The sequence below is a fragment of the Vanellus vanellus genome (genome assembly GCF_965231255.1).
Source record: "Vanellus vanellus genome assembly, chromosome: 1".
Lineage (NCBI taxonomy): Eukaryota > Metazoa > Chordata > Aves > Charadriiformes > Charadriidae > Vanellus > Vanellus vanellus.
In genome coordinates this window covers 32,346,314-32,367,993 of record NC_138905.1, presented here as the reverse complement: position 1 = coordinate 32,367,993, position 21,680 = coordinate 32,346,314, and the positions used below count along the sequence as shown (strand labels likewise).

Below are 21,680 nucleotides of genomic sequence, written 5' to 3'. Positions count from 1 at the left end.
TATGATTATTAACTAACTTATTTCAGCTTTAGTTTTGCTTAGCTTTGTGTAATTGTGTGGTTCTCCTCCCCACAGAAAAAAAAATCATACCGTATACATAGAAGGACTAACACACCAAACAGAAGTAATCATGGCATGACTAACCCCTTCGACCAAGTGGAGAGGAAAGTGTACAGCCCATTAGCAAAAACAGGAGAGAAAAAACCCCTCAGAGATTTCAAGTCTGAGTAAAAAAAAAATCTCCATCTAAACTTGGAATGATCACAACTCACCGTAACCATGCCTTTGACAGGTGAGAACACCTGATATGGGCAGATGTTCGTGTCTATGGATTTTTTGCATTATCAATAATCTTTAACAGAAATTTGGTGATTCGGACTATGAGCATTAGCATTGCTGTAACTGGGTTAATAATAAGCATTAACTTCACTAAATTCTAACTCTTTAATCCTCACATAATGGACATTTTCTTTTGGCTGCCCATTTGTCTGTTACATACCCGGTTGATATGAGATTGTCATCTAACAGATAAATATCTAACAGACTGGGAAGTCCTGCTTCTCAGCCAAGTTTATTATCTAGGGCAAAGCACCACACTAATTACAAATACTTATGCTAGCTCATACAGAACTAGCTTAAGTCTCTCTGGATGGTGGCATTTTGTGCCAGGTAAGCGACATTCACATATCAGGAACTCACATTCCTGTGGTAACTGAAGTTCAGTTTCAATGCTCTTGAATGCTAGTCCTCCATTTTATAAGTATGATGTACATTTATTGTCCTTCAAATATTCTTTAGTCTCTTCATTTTTCAAATACTTATTTTTCCTCCTTTCATTTAAATAGAAGCAGTTCAAATTAGTCTGTCTTATGAAGTAACCTATTTTGGGCTGTGTAACTAGTCTGTTTTGTTAGAATGTATTCATTAGTATACTTGTAGAGGAGCAAAGAAGTAATGATTTTTTATTTTCTTCTATTGTTGCATAGGAAGTCAGTATATCCTCTCATTCCACTCTTCCCTCCACAACCAGTCTATCATACTTCTGCATTTTCCACTCTTGATTTTCTTCTGGTAGGCTTCTAGTGCAACCCCTGAAACATCTTTTGCCATCAGATTTTCCCTGTCCTCCAGGGACACCAGTTCCCCCAGTTTCTAACCTTGAAGTCCTTCTGTCTCCCATTCTCTATTAATTGCAGTCTTTTGTCCCCAACACAGCCTTCTTGGCTATCGTCAAGGCCAGCACGATATCTTACACTGAGCTTCCTTCAATTATATGTACACTCCAAATTTTCTGCCATTTCCTATCTCCTTAAGTTGAGTTTTTAAACTGAGCTTTATCCTGGCCTCCAGAAATACACAATACTCAGCATAAAGAAGGGCAACAGCATCCTGGCCTGTAGCAGGACTACAGAAGTGACTGTCTCCCTGTACTTGGCACTGCTGAGGCACCACCTCAAGTACTGTGTACAGTTTTGGGCCTTTCACTACAGGAAAGACACTGAGGTGCTGGAGCGTGTCCAAAGCAGGGCAACAAAGCTGGTGAGAGGTCTGGAGAACAAGTCTTATGAGGAGCAGCTGAGGGAACTGGGGCTGTTTAGTCTGGAGGAAAGAAGGCTGAGGTGAGACGTTATCGTTCTCCACAACTACCTGAAAGGAGGTTGTAGAGAGGTGGGTGTCAGTCTCTTCTCCCAAGTTACAAGTGGGGAAATGGCCTCAAGTTGTGCCAGGGTAGGTTTAGGATAGATATTAGGAAAAAGTTCTTCACAAAAAGGGTTGTCAAGCATTGGAACAGGCTGCCCAGGGAAGTGGTGGAATCACCATCCCTGGAGGTATTTAAAAGACGGGTAGACGTTTAGTGGTTTAGTGGTGGTTTTGGCAGTTGTTAGGTTGATGGTTGGACTCGATGATCTCAAAGGTCCCTTCCAAGCTATATGATTCTATAATTCTATGATAAGCTAGCAAGTGGCCAGTTGCACAGAATTAAAGATGTGATTAATCATATTATGGCAGAAGATGAGTAATCTTAGCATTAGACCTAGAAGAGACTCCTACAGAAACTATTTCTCCTCATCTTTTAAATATCCTTTTGGAATAAGATCTGTAAAACTATTAGCATTTTTTTAATCTATATAACGTGTGCAAATTTAATTGCAAACATCCCATTTTTCTTCAAGGACACTGTCACAGGAGGCTAGTGCTACAAGGCTGGAACACTGCTGAAGTTTAAATGAATTGTATCAATTCTGCTGTTCTTGTCAGCAAAATTTGTGGTCTCACTGAAAAGCAAGGGTCCTCTTATATGTCAGTTACTTCAATCTGGATAGTCTCATATAGGAAGAGTGATCTTTTTTAAGAAATGAGAAACAGAAAGCTTTTGACTGTACTTACTTTGTACCCTTGAAGGTGTCCTCGTACAGTTTTTAGTGGAACTGGGTCCCAATGCACCTTTGCTAATGTGCTGTTAATAACATGAACCTGCACATTGCCTGGAGCAACCATTGGCACTGTGTGGAAAGGATGCAACAAGCACCTAGTTAGAATGAGACACTACCCGAATATCGCATTCAAGGAGAAGGTTAACATTTTCTCAAAATTATTTAATTTTAATTAAAAAATTAAACTACTATCCTTCTTTTTCAATATTTTAGTATTTTATATACCCATTTAGGTTGCACATTTAGTTGCTTTTAACTAGTACAAATGAGTCAAATTACAAAACTTACAGTCTTCCCCGGAATGTCCAATCACCTCTGACGGCTCTGGTGCATATCCCAGGTCATTTAAAGCTTGTACTTTTATTTCATAGGGAACAAAGGTTGGTGTACCAGACACAATATATTTAGATACATTGGCAACTATAACAGATGTCCATTCATCATCAACGTCTTTCTGACGCCAGCTGACTTTGTACTGAAGCCCTGGTCCATTAGACTGAAAACCTTTTAAAGACTGAAATGAAAAGACTAAATGAAATTCTTTTAAAAATATTCTGAAACATCTGAAAAATCCAAAGTCACAAAGGAAATATATTGATTCTTCTTTAGAATTTTACTGAAAAATTACTACTGTGCTCTGTGAAAGAGAAGCTCTGCTGAAATTTCCAAGCTGTGCAATTTAGCTTTTACAAGAGGCCAGTTCAGTTGCTTTTCATTCATTAGTGAAAATCACACTGAACGGTGACTCTGGCTAATTCTCATGTAACCATACATTGTGATTTCTGTATACTTATTTTGTTTTCAAATATTTCTAAAAAAGTGGAAGAGGGAAAAACAGACTTACACTAACTCCCTATAAACAGTGTTCCCTAGACAATGTTTCTTGCCTGGGCTGGGAAATTGGTTTTACATGGCTCTCCTTGAGCTCCTGTCATGAAGGTAAGGGCATGATAGAGAAAACTTTTCCACAAAAGTTTTTTTAGTGGAAGAGTGCACAGTAATTTAGTTTATCACAAAAGTTGTGGGTAGAATTAGGATTCACATTAGAACTCATTCTAAAAATAAGGCTCTACTTGAGATAAACCACAATTTACATATTTAAGTTCTCCTAAATTGGCAGCAAAACATCCTGTATTACCAAATTAATGGCTTATCTTGAAAAATCACTCAAGGAAAATACAGCACCTTAATTTTTTTGTTTTCATAATGCATGCAGCTTTTCCCTGAAAATGAAGACATTAAATGTCTTCATCCTAGTCTTTTTCAAGAATGTTTTAAGCAAGCAACACATCGGGTACTCTCACAGCGTATTCACAGATCATTATTATTTTTCTTAAAAAATGCTACTCACAGACCTGAAAACAAACAAATCAAACCAAACTTACCTCCCATGTTATTACCAAATTATCAGGTTCTGAGCCTATCCCTTGTACATTAGAAGGATTTTCATCAGGGTCTAAAAATAAAATATTTACATGTGAACAAGAATGACTGCTGTTTGCATTCCAAGCAAATTCAACGCCATTCATAGTATAAATCAATCACTGGTAAGCGGGAATAGTTATTTACTTGCAGATTTAGTCAGGTACTGTTCAGATGGTTCACTCGGCTGACTTCTGCCAATCTCATTGACAGCTATCACACGGAATGAGTAGTTGACATACGGAGACAACTTCAACTGTACAGTTGTCTGAGTTCCAGGAACTTCCGTCTGGTAATGCCATACCCCTGGTTCATGCAGCCCATCTTCATATTCAATCACAAAGTCTGCAAAGAGAAATTGAATCCAATTTTATGTCAAAACTTGTAACACCTTCCTAGATCAGTGTAGGCATTTCTGAATGAGCTAATGAGAAGGGAGTGATCCAATCAACGTTTTTAAAAATCATGGAAATTGAAATGTAAGTACATAAAACAGAACACAGATCTATAATGTGGATCTCAAAAGTACTGCCAAGGTAGAAATATAATAGAAACACTCTTACTTTTATTCTTTGGTATTCTCACTTAATGCAGTTGCCTCTCAGGTAACGTGTTATTACAAGAGCTCTCTCTCAGGTACTGGATTTTAATGTAACAGGAACCCTTGAACTATCACAGCAAGAAAGTGGGACAAGATTGGAATTTTGATGTAAAAGTAATATTTGGCTGACAAATATATTGGTCTTAGTTGTATCAAGCTGACAGTAAGTAGTACCTGTACAATATTAAAACTCTCAGCATTTCATTCTCCCCAATGAGACTGGCTTATTGAAGAACTATCTAAAGTCAAGAACCAGTACTTGAGGAAGGATTTTGAGAGCACTTCTCAGTACCTTCAAATTAAGTCAAAGAATGTATGTTCAGAAGCTAAATTTCTTGAGAGTTATCTGTGTGAACATTACGATAATTACTGTTAAGACCCTATAGAGTATATAACCTTAGGGATAATCAGGTTTGTAGAACTCCAAAAAGAAAATCATATTCATTATCAAAGACAAAAGGACATTTTTTTTCAGCTGTGAAACAGCTAAAAAAGCTTCCTGCTCTTAGGTATGAAATATAAATTTTGAACACTTAAGTGGAATTGTTAGAATACAGCAAATAAATGGGAGAAGAATGCATAGTCTGAGTATATTCCATGGAACCTTAAGTTTAGATATATGAAATTTACATGAGCATCAAATGTTTGTGTGTTGTGTAACAATAATTTTCCCCTATCTCATGTACATGTGGGGACAAGAAGCCAGAATATGACTCAGAATACATCCTGTTTGCATTGCTAAAGAAATTCTGAGGGGCATCTAGAAAATGCTTTTAGAAGAATACTTACAGTACCAAACACAAATAATCCACAAAAGTTCGAGAAGCCAAGATGTTCAAGAAGTAAAATAGATATGTAGTACTAATAATAGCCTTCTGGACTTAAGGCTTGCAGATTTCATCCTGACCTGGGTAGTAAGAAAGACGGAGAACTTGCCCCTAATTACTGCCTGAGTTACAGTTGGTGTTGTGTGCTCAAAGATAAAGGTCTTAGGATGGGATGTTTTCCAGATCAAAGTCTTTGTTGAAAAGGTGACTAATTAACCAAAAGCACCAAATAACATTCTGCCTGCAACTGTAGTAGAAAAATTTATAGGACACTTCAAGGAAAAAAAAATCTATCTGAGGTTTCAGAGAGATTCTAGCATCTCAGCCATATTACTTGTGTAAAGAGATCACTCATAATGAAGTGCTATCTTTGAGTCTTGATCTGCATTTTAAAGTGATAGTAGCAGCACCAGCATTAATAAGGTTACTTACGAAGCAAATGCCTTATTTTGCAGGCTCTCAGGGGACAACACAGCGATATAAATTGTATCATAATTAAAACCAGCAGTATTTAGTCAGAAGATTTCAATTTCCAATATCAGAGCACACGCAATATCTCGCTTCCAGAAAAACTCTGACATGAGCCAACACCACCTAGTATCATCTCTTTTGAAGCAGTGTGATCTCATTCCTACAGAAAGGCAAGACTTGTGTCTTCTGGTTAGAAAAAAAAAGAAAAAGCTGATACAAGAGTATATGAATAAACTGTAACTTAAACTCAATTCAACTCTTTACATTAAATTTCTGTATATTATATTTTTTAAAGCATATTACTAGTTGATACACATCAGACAAGTCTGAAAGTGTAAGACCAGGAAAATCCCTTGGTATTTCATTGAAATGCAATCAAACTCTTTGATGTGTTATGCAATTTCTGAAATTCTGTTTTTATAAAACTTCCTTTCCAGATGCCTGATCCTTATGGTTTGTGTTCAGTGTTAGTACTGACCAGCATCAGACCCCGGAGAGCAACACTCAGTAAGTCAGCCTAACTCATTCATTCCAAATAGAACGTGAACAGTGGCCTTGGTAACTTGTGACAGTTACTAACTAAAAATACACTGTGAAAATAATCAAATAATTACATTAAGTTGCTCATAATGAAAAGTTGCCCTAACAAATCTTTCTGATACTATTATTTTTTTGAAAACAAACAGTAACGCTCATCTTCTGTCCTCCTAATTCCCCCTCCATCCTCTCTCTTCAACATAAACAAGAGTATCTTTCACCATGTCCTACTGGGAGAAGTAAGAGCATTTAAGATCAATTTCATGTCTCAAAAGTTTATAGATATTTATTTTCTCTGTCTTATGGACATGCTTTATTCATTCAACTGTCTGGACTAGAAAGACACAGAAAAACTGTCTGCCTTATATTTTTGCAAACAGTAAGTTTCTGTATCAGTAGTGATGGATAATCCCTAAAGATATTGGTATTGATGCTATTTCAAATTCATGGGAATTACAAAAGAGGTAATGCAAGATATTAGTAGGTCTCTCCTTCAGAAGCATACAACTAATGAACAAGTCTGCTCTCTACATATTCATAAGTGCACCTTGTCAGACAGAGCTCACATCAGTATCAACTTCTGTGTTAACTAGCACAGGTTTTGGGATCAAAAGCCCAGCTCTTTAAGGCAGTAAATAAGTCTTTCTGCTTGGCTGTACAGTAGAGGACATTCAGTGAATTTTTGTTATGTAAATAAATGGCAATTGTAGCGAATAAATTTAGCACTCTTCCTCGCTGCACACAAAATTTATCTCAGAACTCTTTGGAACCTGAGAACAGTAAACATAATGCTGTTAATGTAATGCAATAGATACAAACAAACATACTTGTAATGGGGCTGTTGTTTTCATCTCCTGGTATCCATGACAGTTCAACACTTCTTTCCAGCTGACCTGTCAATTCCAAGTCAAAGGGTGGATTTGGCCGAGCTGTAAATCAAATGAACACAAAGTAAATAATCACACCAGAATACGTAGTTTCACCTTTGAAAAAATCCTTACATTCCAATCAAAAGAATTCCACAAATACAGCAGAGCAGATCTACTCGCTTACAGAAGCATGATTTAATGACCATTAGCATGCGATTGTTACAAAACAGAGATAAAATGGAGAACTGATGTATCTGGAAACTTCTATATATTAACAAGAATCTATATTTGATTTTATCTACGTCTGATTCCACAGTGGTATAAAAAAAGTTATGAGATGCAAAGAATTATGAAATCCATGTTCAGTTTATCTTTGAATGATTATGGGCGGTTATCTATTGTAACTAGAAATATGTAATAAAACATGGAAAATAAAGAAGCATTCACATCAAAGAATCTTTTCTAGAATCACTACAAATATTTTGCATGTGAATTCAAACCAAGTATAGTTCAAATAGAAACTAATTGCAAGTTACTGTCATTTTTTTTATGTACTTTTAAAAAAAACTGAAATACCACACAATCTGTTAATATACATCCTTATAACGCATAAAGATGTAATTGTCCATTCCTAATTGCTGAAAATAATTCATTATATGATTTGTTACACAAAAATCAAGACTAATGAGTCGGTTGATTTAAGAATACATAAGCATTTTCACTGAATGTGATAGGATTTACACAAAAGTGCTTAAGATGCTCATACTTAACAGTGTTTTTAGGCATATTATATTGCATTTTAAAACCTAAGTTCAGAAAAAAATGCTACCAAATTAAAGGCTGTATACTGTCAAATTTAAGGCTGTACCTGACTGACAGATTTTTGGGGGAATTTCAGCTTTAATTTTAAAATCCTTACTAGCAATTTCATTAATCATAAACCAAACTGGTCAATATGGTCCTATCCATTTTATGAGTGAAGTAAAATGAAGAAAAACTATGAAATAAAGTACACCAGGCCTACAAAGCTGTCATCCAAAGCAATGTAAAAACATACCATAACTTGGCTGGTGCAAGTTCTTTGATAGTGAATTAGCTTTCAACAAACAGTTGGATTTACCTTTTAGATCTTTCATTTATTACATGACTAATTTGCATTACAGTGCTCTCTATGAGAAAAACATTGCCACACTGTAACCAACCTTATTTTAAAATAGTTTATCTCTGAAAATAATTTATTCCCTAAAATACAAAGCAACCTGCACTGTTAAATTCCAAAGTCCAGTACTTCAGTAATTAAGCAGTTGGTAAAATGGGATGAAACCACACACACACACACACACAAAAAAAAAACACAGGAAGAAGGGAAAAAAGAGAAGATGTTGCACTTTGCAATAGGCAAATGAGAAATATATCTGGCAGATGATGTAGAAAGAGAACTTCGTATTAGTTTACCGTAAATGATAGCTGGAGTTGGGGGAGCAGCTGAAAAGAACATTAATATAAAGGATTTAATCAGTTAGTAGCCAAAGAAACAGAATACTGTAGGTAGTTAAAGACTATAATTATTAGAGACAAAGAAAAGTTAACTTATTTAGACTAAATGGTTGATTTCAAATAATACATTGATAATTTTTCAGTGAAAAGTTATATTAGTCTTCTTGAATATTTTATCCACTTTTGTTTTAATAAGGACAGATCAAGAAAATACATAAAGCAAGCGATCTTATAAAACCTTCTAAGTAAGCACGAGACGTTTGGCGTATGTCATTCCTGGATAGGCGTAAGATTACGACACAATTTTAAAACACAAGCATACTTGACTTTGAATCTCAGCTCGAACTCAGGTAAGAAGCATTCAGGACAAGTACTGAAAACTTTCTTACAAATTGGGAGAAGGGGGAAAGTAACATATTTTACAACAATCTGCAGTTATAGAAACGTAACAGAGAGAACTAATTGAAAAAGAAATCCTTGAAAAGTCATACAACCAAGCATGTTCAGTCTTTCTGGAGCATAGTTTAGCTGTAAAAGGGATTCCTGATATAACATATTTAAGTTGAAATATTCTGCAGTACGTAATCTACTGTGTTAGCTCAGATGTGATCCAAATAAAAACCCATACAGCATGAAACTGAATATGCCCTGTAGCTATGGGACCCTTTTGTAAGTAGCTGATTCAAAGGCAAACTTTAGGGTAAGACTGTATTTTTAAAAAACTGAAACACATTTACAAATAGGTGACATTTCCTTTGTCCTGTCCTAGAAACCAAAACTATGTTTGTGCTTTTCATTTTAAATCTAATGCTGTTTTCATACTTAACAGTTATTAAACACAGTTCTGCTACCATAAAGTTTGAGAGTATTCTTACCAACAACAGTAAGCACAGCACTTGCTGAAACACTGTCCAGAGTAGTATTAACTATGCAAGTGTATGTTCCATCATCTTTATCAGTTACATTCATAATGGTCAAGTTGTCTTTACCAACTAGAAACCTGCAAATACAATAGATTCAGCCACTGATTTTTCAATAACTGGTAGTGTTATAAGAAACTTGCATAAGACATTGTCAAATCCCATATACTCGTGTATTTCTGCAAATTACCTAGACTGCAATGTAAACTATGGGACTGTCAGCCTTTTCTACATTGCTCTTGACCATCTTCCCACAGTAACTATCCTAATGTCCTTTTACTTCCAAATGCACTCAAACAACTTTTAATTATCTGTGACTTCAAGCAAAATAGTCTTCCATTATCCCTTTGGCTTCTTATGCCAATTATCTTCTTACAATTGATACATATAGTCAATGTGCACAATTAAAAAATCTTACATCTTATTTTACTTTGAATTCTATCTTAATATTTTCACCACACTAGGTGAGTCCTTTAGTCATCAAATATGGGATAGTGATGATATCTATCAGTTGCCTTTGGAAAATGTCAATAGGTCAATATGCTCCTTTCAAAGATCAGGAAAGGAGCAGACAAAAGAAACTAGAAAATTAAAAATAAAGGAGAACTATTTTGTCCATACCTTTCATCATCTGGCAGTTCGTCATTGTCCTTCAACCATATAACTGTTGGTAATAAGGTAGAATCATGTTTTATTATACACTCAAATGAAACTTGGCCGTATCTCTGAATCACTTTGTATTCTGGCTGTTTAATTATCATTGTTGGATCTGAAATTTAAAATTACTATTAGATATTTAGAAAGTCTGAAATTCTATACTAACCTTTGATGAAAGAGTGATTAATTTCTTACCTTTAACTTCTAATTGCACCTCATTTTGTATCTTTCCTAATTCGTTCCTTGCTACACACGTGTATGTACCAGTACTATCCTTTTGAGCCACCGGAATTTCCAAGGTTCCATTATCATGGAAAATGTATTCATTGCCACGCAAGATGCTACCTTTCACTCCCTTAAACCTTTATATAAAAAGTAATATCATTATCCAACATCATAGTTAAATTCTGTTGTATTTTATTATCAGAAAATGCAAACTTGGGCCTGCCACATTAGAAAGTACAGACAGAATTACATAATGAAATTTAAACTTTACTCTGTAGGGATAAGTTAACTGTTGTTCCATTAAGCATATGTAATATTGTATTAATGTGTTGTAATCAGCATATATTTAAAAATGCACTATTTTTCAATTGTAAATAGAGTAAAAATAGTTGTAAAGCTTTAAATGTTTGATTCCATAGATATAACTGCCTCTTTTTACATAACTTAAGAACAACAACTATAGCTTACCATTCAATTTCAGGCTTAGGTGAACCGAAATAAGCACAGTCTAGCAATGCAGGACTATCTGCGATGACTTGATACAGTTTATTAGCAGGAGTTAGAATTCTTGGCGGCTCAGCTGAAAAGACAATGATATCTGGATATAAATACAAAGATGCAAATACAAAATACTAAGATATCAAGAATAGCCTAAAGAATTATACATTAATATCCTTCTCTGAAGTGATTTCTGGTCTCAACCTAGGTCCAAATACATTCCAGTGCCAGTAGCCTGAGGAAACGTTAATGTGGGAGAATTATCTTGTGAAAAAGAAATGCATCTCCCCTGTTTACAAGCAATAGGTATGGGTACCAAAGGCAATGATTTAATTTGGAAAATTTAAATCAGAATATACTTCAAGAAGAGAAACTCCTGGGAACAGACTGAACTACATAATTCCGAACAAGCCTGCAGGCAGAAAGAAGCTAAAATGTATTTTTGGTGAAACACCTACATTTTTTAAAGGAATTATAGGACCAAAGTGAGTTCTTTCATTTAAAAGACAGTGTCTCTCAACCAAAAGATCTGCCAGTTCCTGCAGGAGAGAGTCTTTAAAAGCCATTCTGCCTAGGATTTTGCTACTAGCTTTGTTAAATTCAGCTAGAAGAATTAGAGAGGGCACAATATCTCCTAACTAGAAACACATTCTTGGGACGCCTTCAAGACAAATGCATAATCATGTCCCCTTGCAATAGCAACTTAGAGATCGTCTATTTAACTAATCCAAAACACCTACAATCAATAAGTGTACCAAAATATACTAACTTAAGGAATATTATTTCCTGCCTTATTTGTTTTGCTTCTGCTTGCTTGATTCACATAAACAAACAAACAAAAAAGGAGAATTTCTTTTAAATTTTCACAACTATCCTTCTTAAGAATAATGAAAGTGAAATTCAGGAATATCCTACAAAAAAACACAGTGTGTGTGTATATATATATATATACCCTTGCCTTTTTCAGGGCTCAGGAAGTTTGTCCGTTCCCACGGAAGACCTCAAACAAGGCTTGAGCATGTAGGACACAGCTGAATATGCAAGAAAACTGAAAAATATAAAATCTGTTTCTTACCCAGAACATTCACAAATGCGTTTGCTAGCAAGTATCCATATTCATTAGAAGCATTGCACTGATAGACAGCACTTGATCTTTCTTGCACATGTGAGAAAATAATGGTATCACCATCTACCTTTCTGCTTGGATCTTCTGGGGCAACTGTTGGAGTAAAGAAAAAAAATTGATTTCTTAAACTGCTCTTGGATGATATGTTTCATACTTCTGAAAAGAAGAAGCAATTTGAAAGACCAATATGCCCTTTCTTCTGTTTTTCCTGGGTGACTGTTCACTGGTTAGATGTGAATTTCAATATGATTAAGGAAGTTATTCCAGTTCTACAAATATTTAGCTCAGGATGGTAAATTTCCCATTTTTTTTAGGGATTTTTGTGTTGTTTGTTTTTCAAAAAAGTGTAGCTGAAATCACATTTTGCATGCATTACAGAGGAAAAATACTGATATGACAAGATTCAGGCAAATACAGACGATATCTAGAAAAAATAAGGACATACTTCTGAGTTTCAAAAGAAAATTATGTTGATGTGACATTAGAACTTTACAATCCTCTGTGACTTAAAGGTTTCAGATTTTCAAATCAGTTGTTATCCCATAAATAAATATCCAAATATAAAAATAGCCTTACTCAGTGGAAAACTATCTCAGACTAAAACACAACTAATTTTTTCACACAAAATCAAGTCTTCACAAGAGCAGTGACAGTAATTCAGTAGGTGGCACTCTTTTCCTTTTGTAAGAAATATACAATGCCATTTCCTCAACTGTTCTGTAGCAGCCTGAGCTGTCAAACAGCTCTTGCACCCCAGAAGAATCGAGAATATAACTGAAAATAAAATTCTGAGATTTTACTGAAGAATAATAGCTGTCAGTTATGATATAACTGGATGGAGTTAGGGAGGAACAACATAGAAAAAACTTAGCTTATAACATCGCACATAAAAATGCACAAACTACAGTTTAATATTTTAAGTAAATATTAAATCAAAACACATCATTGTATTATTAATAGTGAAACTTAATGGGGAAATTATTTAACAGAAATATTAAAAATAAATGCATATATGCATAAATAAATGCCTCATAATGTGGTTGCATCGTCAAGATTGGCACCCGTATATATTATTGGAACTTGAGAAAATAAGTGTATTTGTGGAAGTCACTTTCATATAAAATCATTTCTCATTTCTTTGGATTCATTGAAAAGATCAATTAACTAAATTAAAATCAATTTTTTTAAGTGGCAAAGCCTTTTGATTCAGACAGTATCTCAGTACTCACCTGTAAAGAAAAAGGGGAAATTTCTGCTACATTTTCTCAAATCTACTTAAGTATCCATTAATGTATTCTCTAAGAGAAGAATGAAAGCGGACAGATGAAGGGGACCACAGTTCTGTGCTCCCACTTGAGGGTATTTTCATCTTGGGTGAACAATCTTAAGGCCATTTTGCATTACATCAATTTCCAAACAGATGCCTCAAGAACAGTTTTTGACTCCATTTTTAACCCTTATCCTCCATCACTCTGAGTTCAAATCAATATCACAAATTCAAAAAATTCAGAAAGGAAGAAAAAAGGAATTTTAAATGCTTATTCTCTGGACTTCTGGACTGCTGGCACTTATTTTTCTTCTCTTTTGCTTTACTTCCTGTTGTGTCCCATGTTCCCCATTGCTTCCTATTCTATGTAAATGACATTTTCATTAAAAGATTCATGGGCTGAAAATAGATGGAGCAGGTGAGTAGCCCAGCAGGCAGGCCAGTCAGCTGTGAGAAGTGGTCTGTTTCTGCATAGAAATCACTGTTAAATGGAAAATACGCACACCTGCCCTCCCAGGAGGTTGGAGATCTGCCCCTGGCCGTTCCAACCACGGCTACTTCCTGCCCCGGGCTCTGGGCTTCCCTCTGCTCATGCCCTCTGAATCCAGCAGCATTTTCTGCACACCGACAGATCTTTAATGGCTGCACAGACTCACCTTTTCATACATGCTCTCATATATAATACCCTACAGGCTGATGGTAGGACCCCTTCAGAGAAATAGAAGCCATTTGTTCAATCCTCTATGACTAAAAAAGGACTGAATCTTAAAAGAATGATTTAACCATCAAATTAGCATACAAAAAAAAAAAAAAAAGGATAGCATCTTCACTTCCCACTGCTGTATTCAAGTAAAAAAATCTCCTTCTTCAGTTATTTGAAGGAAAGAGGTAGGTGCTTGTTCTCAGAAAAGGGCTTCAAGCTGTGGGCTTCATCCTCCCACACACCACCAACAGAACCTACACATTTTTGTCCATGTACTACACTATGTTTTGCAGGGCCAGGCCCTAAAAGTTAGATGCTGTATCATCCAGCTGCTTTAATGATCTTACTTACAGCATGCACTACTGTACTTACACACACACAATGGTTGAGGTTGGAAGGAACTTCTGAAGGTCATCTAGTCCAATCGCCTGCTCAAGCAAGGCCATCTAGAACCAGTTGCCCAGAACTGTCCCCAGACCAGGGAAGGATCACTTCCCTCAACCTGCTGGCAATACTTTTGTCTAATGCAACCCACAATAACATTAGCCTTTTCACCATAAGGGCACACTGCTGGCTCATGATCAACTTGGGTGTCCACCAGGACACCCAAGTCCTTTTGTGCTAAGCTGCTTTCCAGCTGGGTGGCGCCCAGCATGCACTGCAGCCTGGGGTTGTTCTTACTCCAGTGCAGGACTTTGCTCTTCTTCTTGTTGAACTTCATGAGGTTCTTGTCAGCCCATTTCTAAAGCCTGTTGAGATCCCTCTGGATGGTAGTATGACCCTCTGGTGTATCAGCCACTCCTCCCAGTTTTGTGTCATCAGCAAACTTGCTTGCTGAGGGTACACTCTGCCCATCATCCAGATCATTAATGAAGATGTTAAACAGGACTGATCCCTGGGGTACACTGCTAGTTACTGGCCTCCAACTGGACTTCGTGCCACTGGTCATCACACTCTGTGCCTGCCTGTTCAGCCATTTTTCTGTCCGCCTCGCTGTCTGCTTATCCAGCCCATACATCAACAGCTTGTCTATGAGGATCTTATGGCAGACAGTATTGAAGGCCTCACTGAAGTCCAGGTAGACAATATTCACTACTCTCCCCTCATCTGCCAGGCCAGTCATTTCATCATAGAAATTTATCAAGTTGAACAAGCATGACTTCCTCTTGGGGAAGCCATGCTAACTACTCCTGATGGCTTTCTTGTCCATAAGGTGCCTGGAAATGGTTTCCAGGAGTAGTTGCTCCATCACTTTCCCAGGGATTAAGGTGAGGCTGACCAGCTTGTAGTTCCCTAGGTTCTTCTGCTTGAAGATAGGAGCAACATTTGCTTTCCTCCAGTCTTTGGGCACTTCTCCCAGTTACCATGATGTACCAAAGATTGTAGAGAGTGGCTTTGCAATAACACCTGCCAGCTTCCTCAGCACTTGTGGGTACATCCCATTGGGGCCCACAAACTTATGTATGTCCAGTTTGCTTAAGTATTCCCTGACCTGATCCTCTTCCACCAAAGATGCATCTTGCTCCATCCTTTCCCCCTGGTCTCTGGAACCTGGGATTCCTGAAGGCTGGTCTTGCTAATAAAGACTGAGGTAAAGAAGCCAAGCAGTACTTCAGCCGTTTCCATGTCCTTTTTTCTCTTTTCTGGGGAAAGAGAACGATGGCAGGGCCACTCAAGCACTGCTTGTTTGCCTTTACTAGGATTCTGGGCACATTACAGGATGGCTGCACAAAAAGGGGAAATGCTTTTGACACATTTGACAAATCTGAATTTGGAACTGATAGGCAAGGTAGCAAAGAGTTATGTAATACTTAAAATGGTTTTGTACAGTCAGAATAATGAGTGATGAGGATTTGTTATAGGAGTTCTGCTGCTGTTATAGGAAGTTGAACGTGTGCCCTACGACAGCCAAAATTTATTCCAAATAACACCAAGTCTCAGCTTATGAATGTGGTTATGTCCTTTCTGGACAAAGACCTGATTGCACCTAATTTTTCCATCGCTTTGTATAATAAGACAGCTTCTTACAATCATAGAATCATAGAATTGTCTAGGTTGGAAGAGACCCTTGGGATCATTGAGTCCAACCATCTACCCTACTCTACAAAGTTCTCCCCTACACCACATCTAAACGTCTCTTAAACACATCCAGGGATAGTGACTCAACCACCTCCCTGGGCAGTCTATTCCAATGCCCGACCACCCTTTCTGTGAAAAATTCTTTCCTAATGTTCAGTCTAAACCTACCCTGTTGGAGCTTGAAGCCATTCCCTCTTGTTCTGTCATTAATTACATGTGAGAAGAGACCAGCACCAACCTCTCTACAGTGTCCTTTCAAATAGCTTCTTGACTCTATAGCTACATGCAGCATTAGATAATTTTGTCAGTTAGTCATCAGCACCCTGAATATCTTCTGTTCCTCTGAATGCACACGTCCATCTGTTTCATAAACTTTAAAAAGCCCAAGCAATTACTTTCATTAGTATGTTTAAATAACCACTATGGCACTAACCACTATTATTACATTTTTCCTGGAAAAAAAGGCAAAACGAGATGTGCTCTCAGAAGAGAAGCAGTTAAAGCATGCTATTATGCTTAAAACTGGAAGGAAAAAAATCCAGATTTTGTTGAGATGTTTTACCCTTCTGTTGAACTATTTCCTTTTCCTGACCAACTTTAATTGCTGATCAATGTATATTTACTGAAATTCAGAAAGCTAAATCCAATGAAGAACAGAATGATTGTCAACTGATCATGCAGTATATAATGCTAGCTGTCTAAATTAATGAAACAAACTTCAGCCCGATCTGTAAGAAAGATATGTATTTTGGGCAGAAAATTATCCAGACATGAAATTGGTTTACTGACTTTAAATTCTTTAGCTCAGATCTTTAAGCTCTATGTAAAAATGGGGAAAAAAAGCACCACTGTTTGGAGTTGTGAGTTTTTTTAACTTAAACACAAAAAATAATTTGTTATTGTGAGGGTGGTCAGACCCTGAAACGGGATGCCCAAAGAGATGATGGAGTCTCTGTCCTTGCAGATAATCAAAATCTGTCTGGACGCAATCCTGACCAACCAGATGCAGCTAACACCTTGCTTCGAGCAGGCAGGTTGAACTTGATGTTCCTTTCACCTTCAACCATGCTGTCATGCTGTGCTTTTAAAATAACCTCACAAACAATGTAGATTGAAAATAATTCACTGAGAAGGAGGTATATACATCTTTGATTGTGATTCTGTAATTTGCTGTGCTTTAAAAAAGCTAATAAAGTGAAAATCATCACTCCTGAAATCAGAGTTCCTTATACTGTTATGACTTTCTGAAATACAACAAAGTGAGTATGAGATCCAGCTGACATCAGAAGTTCTCAGCTTTGCTAACTTAAGACTCCAGGTCCCAGGGAGCACTGAACTAGGGTGTTTTTTGTTGCCTGAGAAGTATGATGTAACCTAAGGTAGTATATATTTTTTTCCAGAAGCATGTTGTGGATTACAATGATAGTTTGTAGGATATGTGAGTACTAACTGTTTCTATTCTGTAGTGAAAATACTGCTGTCATGCTCAGATGTTGTACGAAAGATTCCCTGTGGCTGAGAACAAGATGGAAAAGAAAGGGACAAAATGACTTGACTGCTTTTCCCTGTATCAATGAGAACACATACATCTTTGGCACGTGTAGGAGCTAATCTTAGCTAGATCAGTAAAATGTCACAGAAAAACACAGTGAAAGCAGAGAATGATTTCTCTTTAGAAAAGAGCAGAAATATTCATTACTGTATTTAGATGCTTAATTCTTCTTTAGCAAATCAAAGTTATGAATCAAAAGTAATCAGTCCTGCTATGCATTCACAGTAACTATATATGATTGCTGGAAAACGAATGTCGTAACACAAAGTCTGTTGTTTAAGTGTTAAGGGGCTTAGTCACTCATTTCTTTAATAAAGCTGAGCTATCATTTCACATCAATAGTAGAAAATTAGTTTCTCAGAGAAATTGAGACAATTATTTGATTTAGATTTTTATACTGAACATTTGTTGTTGTAGTTCTACAACTACTGTAATTCTGAACTTAAGTTTATGCACAAATAATAGTGAATGTAAATGGAAGCGTGGTATCAGTACTGGCTCTTAAGCCATGATTTTCAACAACTGTAACTTCAGGGAAAGCTTTGAGGACCCTGTTACTGTGGAAAAATATGAAGAAAGCAAAGGTTAGGTGCTTTTTTTCTGATGTGAATGTAGAAACATATGGTCCCTGTATAGCGATGCTCACGTATGCTTTTCAAGTTCTGACAGTAACTTTTGCTAGAAGTATCCTATCATTCTTCTTGACCCACTTCTTCCAGAAGCTCACATTCATGAGTAATTTATGAATATAGTAACCATCTTCAAAAACAGAATAGTCTTTCTGTTGTTAAAACTAACTACAACTGAACGACTGAAATGAGATTTTTAAAGAATTATTTGTGTAATTTTGGACATTCTTTTTCAGATAGATTAGCTACAACAACAGGAGAATGTGACAAAACCAGGACTTGACATTATCAATCAACCAGCCAAGAAAACTGTTAAGAACATCCAGCGTGTAGTCATTGAGGTGGCTTCATAAGAAGGTATGTCCCTTATAGAGGGACCTCCTGGTTTTCTGTAGATCATAAACCATACAGTCTATGAATGACTTTCCTCATAACATTTGAAAGCCCAAGTCAGGGGCTACTATGCATGACATACCTGTTCTCTCAGATCTCTGATCATATTGCCTAAATACCATATTATGAGTTTAGAAAATGTTATGTGACTGAATCCTTTTTTCTTCTTTTTTTTTTTTTTTTTTTTTTTTTTTTTCTCCTTGTGGGTGGTGGGGTGCAGTGGCTGGAAGCTATGCTTTTGGAGTTGAGCACAAAACTAGTAGTGAAATAACAAAATAACAAGGCTGGGCAGTACAGTGTATCAGACACTTGAGAACCTACAGTCAAACCAAGACTGAACCTAAGCAAGAAAAACAAGAAACTTAAGTAACCTAGTTTTGTCTTACTCTACCCCTTACAGTTAACCGACAAAGACTTAATTCTGGAAGAGATGGGACATTGAAGAAGATGCCCTTTTCCTTTTCTTACTAATCTCACTTGCTCCTCAGAAAATATTTGCTTGTGATCACTGAAATCCTTGTGTCCAAATTTCTGATTCGGATAGTACTACTACCTCCAAAGGGACAGCAGGTTATTACCTGCACTAGCCGCAACCATCCTTTGACTATCTTGCGCAGAGTACAAATCCTGATTATCAAAGGTTTTCATATCTGCTGCAGTTCCTAAGATGCACAGTTCCAACACGATGACAGCAGAAGCAGTGGCTAAATGTATGCCCTGGCAGTCCTCTGGTCTCCTCAGGGACTGAACTCCTCAGGGCATTTGAGTCCAGCAGATTTCTCCCTACGCTTCCATAGCTGTGGTGAACAGCTTGTGTGTGTACTCACAGAGAACACGATGGATGACGAATCTCTGAGCCAGGGATTATCAAGGCCTTTCACGAAGGAAATCTAAGGGCTAATGTTTCTCTCTTAAATTCAATGTGATTACTAATGGAGACTAAATAAAACCTAAGGTTCAATGTGAAATGTGGTATAAACAAGTGAAGAACATGTTGAAAGAAGATAAACAGTGCCCTTTAGTGCACTACTTTGTATAAATCTAAGTTTGTGTATTTAATATTTAATAGCTCATCATGAACTATAAACCACTGAACCAATAAATTAGTCTTTTGTGCAGTATTTGCAATGCCTTTCTGAAGTCCAATTATGAAAGTGCTTCCCCTTCCCAATTAATCCGGGTTGTTACTTTCTTAAAAGTTGAGATACTTTATGCATGGTTTCCCTTTTGTAAAACCATGCTGAATATCTAAGCAGTAAAACAAAACGGATTATGCAGTGGTATAAATAATGCAGATCTTGAGTGTTAATTGAAGCACAAGGCAAGGCAGAGTCATGGCCTGAACTTTCAATTGCTTCTTGCCAAAGTAATTCTAATTGACCTCAACGGGACTGTGCATGTGAGTTCAAATTACTCCTGTGAGTAAATATTAGGAGGTTAGGTCCTTATCACTCCAGCATGCCTGAAGCAGCTTTCTTTTCAGACATACTGGAGTTCTTCTTTTAAGTGTTAACTGTTGAAGAGAATTAATTAAAATATTTCAAAGAAACCTAAAATTTTCCTTTAAAAATATCTTTTTAGTCTTATTAATATAATCTGGAACAAAATTTACTTCATTGCAATTTTTTTTTTATCAGTGCTTAAGACACAGTACATTTTGCTTTATTCTTCCCTTTTCCCTTTTGATTTTTAAGCCTCACCCTTTGACTGAGATATGGTCGAATGGTTCTTTCTTCAACATGCCCCCTTCCTTGTCTGCCTCTATTATGGAAAAACAAAACCGGAAGAATTAAGCATCTCCCAGTTGTGCTTTCCAATAGAAAATTAAAGTATTGCAAACAGATTACTGTGCCACAGGAGGCACATTGTGGGATATATGATGACAGCAGGGCTTTGAAATTCAAATGTAGTTCTTTTTCTTTGAAATCCTGCCATGGGTGTATCTCTCTCAGCACTGCCCTGAAGCTGAAACAGCTGCTTTAGTTTCCTTTTACAGTGATTCACTAATCATTCAGTTGGAAGAAGAGGGGCTCAATTCTATAATTTAGTAACAAGTGAACAAAAAGGCACACTGTACTTGGTAGTTTCCAGACCAGCTTTTGATAACTCAGAATAATACAAAATCACAAGAATCTTAAGAACGGCACTTTCTGTGATCGCGATGCTTCTCTTAGATGCCCCGACAGACTCAGTGTACTGGAGCATTCAATCAACTTGCCCTTAAATTTTTAAGGTGGATAAAACTTCAGCTTTTCTCAGCAGTGAAAGTGACCTTTAACATAAGGCTGAGCTACTCGGTTACTTATTTCCTGTGTTCTTTTCTTTTTTTTTTTTCCCCACTGAGATTGAGTTGGTAATTTAATTAAAGTCTCTTAATTTTTACTCAGTTCCCTTCAATAATGCTCTGTGTACTGATTCCTCAAGGCCAGCCAGCCAATATATGCTGCCCTCCTATTTGGGAAATTCAGCGGCATCCTGCAGGTGCTTCTGAAAACTCTTTGTCTTTTAGTATTTCACTGCTATCCTGTGAGAATGCAGAACATATCATTGCTTTTCTGGAAAATGTACTTGTCTCTCGTTTGAATAGCATGTCCTACAGCTTTGACAAGGAAGCAGTGTGAGGCAAAGGTGAACCTCATGGCCAGGTGAAAAAGGTTTTACCAGTCAGGAGGCCTGAAAGGAAGAGTTAAACTATCAGGACAGCAGGATAAAAGTCTCCTCAAAATAAACAAAAAAAACCCCTAACGGTAACTATATAGAAAACAGTAAGGAGGATGAAACCACCCAAAATCCAGAAAGGAAAGAGCAGGACAGGTACCAAAGTTTGATTATAAGGCATACATTACGATCTATTTACCTACAATATATACAACACAAAATTACATTGATATTTTCCTGTTTTCCTGTAATACCATTGTTTGATGAGGTGATTAATGTCAGCTTGCATAACTTATCTAACCAATGGAAACCTC

The 21,680-nt window shown here is 36.7% G+C and overlaps 1 protein-coding gene across 9 annotated transcripts in view; it reads right to left on the bottom strand.

Annotated features, from left to right (window-relative positions):
* The window catches only part of NRCAM (neuronal cell adhesion molecule), a gene marked incomplete at its 3' end in the record, with an annotated part of 63,773 nt that overhangs the window by 32,678 nt on the left and 9,415 nt on the right, over positions 1-21,680 (bottom strand). For 7 of the 9 annotated variants that reach the window (XM_082483378.1, XM_082483375.1, XM_082483376.1 and 4 more), the window contains 10 exons: positions 12,035-12,178; positions 10,930-11,041; positions 10,432-10,598; positions 10,201-10,348; positions 9,535-9,659; positions 7,121-7,222; positions 4,005-4,202; positions 3,821-3,891; positions 2,724-2,949; positions 2,389-2,504 (listed from right to left, as the gene is read on the bottom strand). In XM_082483378.1, coding sequence (XP_082339504.1) covers positions 2,389-2,504; positions 2,724-2,949; positions 3,821-3,891; positions 4,005-4,202; positions 7,121-7,222; positions 9,535-9,659; positions 10,201-10,348; positions 10,432-10,598; positions 10,930-11,041; positions 12,035-12,178 — 1,409 coding nt within the window. Of the gene's footprint in view, positions 1-2,388; positions 2,505-2,723; positions 2,950-3,820; positions 3,892-4,004; positions 4,203-7,120; positions 7,223-8,617; positions 8,648-9,510; positions 9,660-10,200; positions 10,349-10,431; positions 10,599-10,929; positions 11,042-12,034; positions 12,179-21,680 lie in introns of all 9 variants that reach the window. The other 2 variants (XM_082483373.1, XM_082483374.1) reach the window with 2 other exon arrangements.